The following is a 968-nucleotide window of genomic DNA, read 5'->3' as shown; positions in this document are numbered from 1 at the left end:
CTGTCAAATGTATCCTACATTATTTTACTACCAAACCATTCACAGTAACAACCAGAAGCTATATTAAAAATACCCACCAAACTGAACACAAAATATGAAACAAAAACACAACAAACCCATAATTCCAAGACTAATATAAACTTCATTCCCCCTCGAAGGTCTACCTACGCATCGGCGAAACGAAACTACGTCTGTCACAGTCCGTCGGCGCTGCGTGTGGACTCAACCAGACTTTTCTCTCGTCGACTTACGAGGAGAGCGCGGCAGTTGCACTCAACCTCACCTTCGAAGAACGACTGTGTAAGAAATAAAATAGATTTTTTGTGATTTGTGAATAGGGGGGGTAGATGGTTTATGGTGTTTCATTCGTTTGTTTTCTTATTTTTCAATTTTTTTTCCTTAGGATATGCTTGCACTATCACGCTTAATACATCCACACACAATCAAACACACATCCTTTTGTCCATCAACACACACGAACAAGCTCCCTTACTCCAATTTACATTAGTTACCCGCTCAATTATCCGTTTTCTCTCATGGACTCAACACCCGTTTTCTTTCTAATCACCCATCCAATTATTCGTTTTCTCTCATGAACTTACACCCGTTTTCTTTCTAGTCACCCATCCAATTTATCCGTTTTCTCTCATTGACTGAACACCCTTTTTTTTCTAGTCACCCATCCAATTTATCCGTTTTCTCTCATGGACTCAACGCCCGTTTTCTTTCCCAACAGACGACCAGTGTCCTATGTATTACGACGACGGGAGCGACCCTTGGCGACCCACAGACATCATAAGAACAGTCTTTCGTTTCACTAGTCACAACCCATCCGTCCATGGCCCTCAGATCCTTGCATTTATCCTCCCTGTGATGACTCTGCTCAGGTAAAATGACGGGAAATCTCCAAGAAATCATCCGTTATGGCTGTGACTCTCTATTTGTCTTTTTTATTACTTGTATCCACT

The 968-nt window shown here is 41.5% G+C and overlaps 1 protein-coding gene across 1 annotated transcript in view; it reads left to right on the top strand.

Moving 5' to 3' along the window:
- Positions 1–962, top strand: part of LOC119588340 — a 28,894-nt gene extending 27,932 nt beyond the window's left edge. Inside the window, exons 10-11 of the mRNA XM_037937027.1 lie at positions 159–300; positions 737–962. Coding sequence (XP_037792955.1) covers positions 159–300; positions 737–891 — 297 coding nt within the window. The 3' untranslated portion in view covers positions 892–962. The remainder of the gene's footprint in view (positions 1–158; positions 301–736) is intronic.
- The last annotated feature ends 6 nt before the right edge of the window (positions 963–968 follow it).

This window comes from Penaeus monodon, chromosome 23 (assembly GCF_015228065.2).
Source record: "Penaeus monodon isolate SGIC_2016 chromosome 23, NSTDA_Pmon_1, whole genome shotgun sequence".
In the NCBI taxonomy this organism is placed as follows: Eukaryota; Metazoa; Arthropoda; class Malacostraca; order Decapoda; family Penaeidae; genus Penaeus; species Penaeus monodon.
The sequence above is the reverse complement of the archived record's forward strand: the minus strand, read 5'-3'. Positions and strand labels throughout refer to the sequence as shown.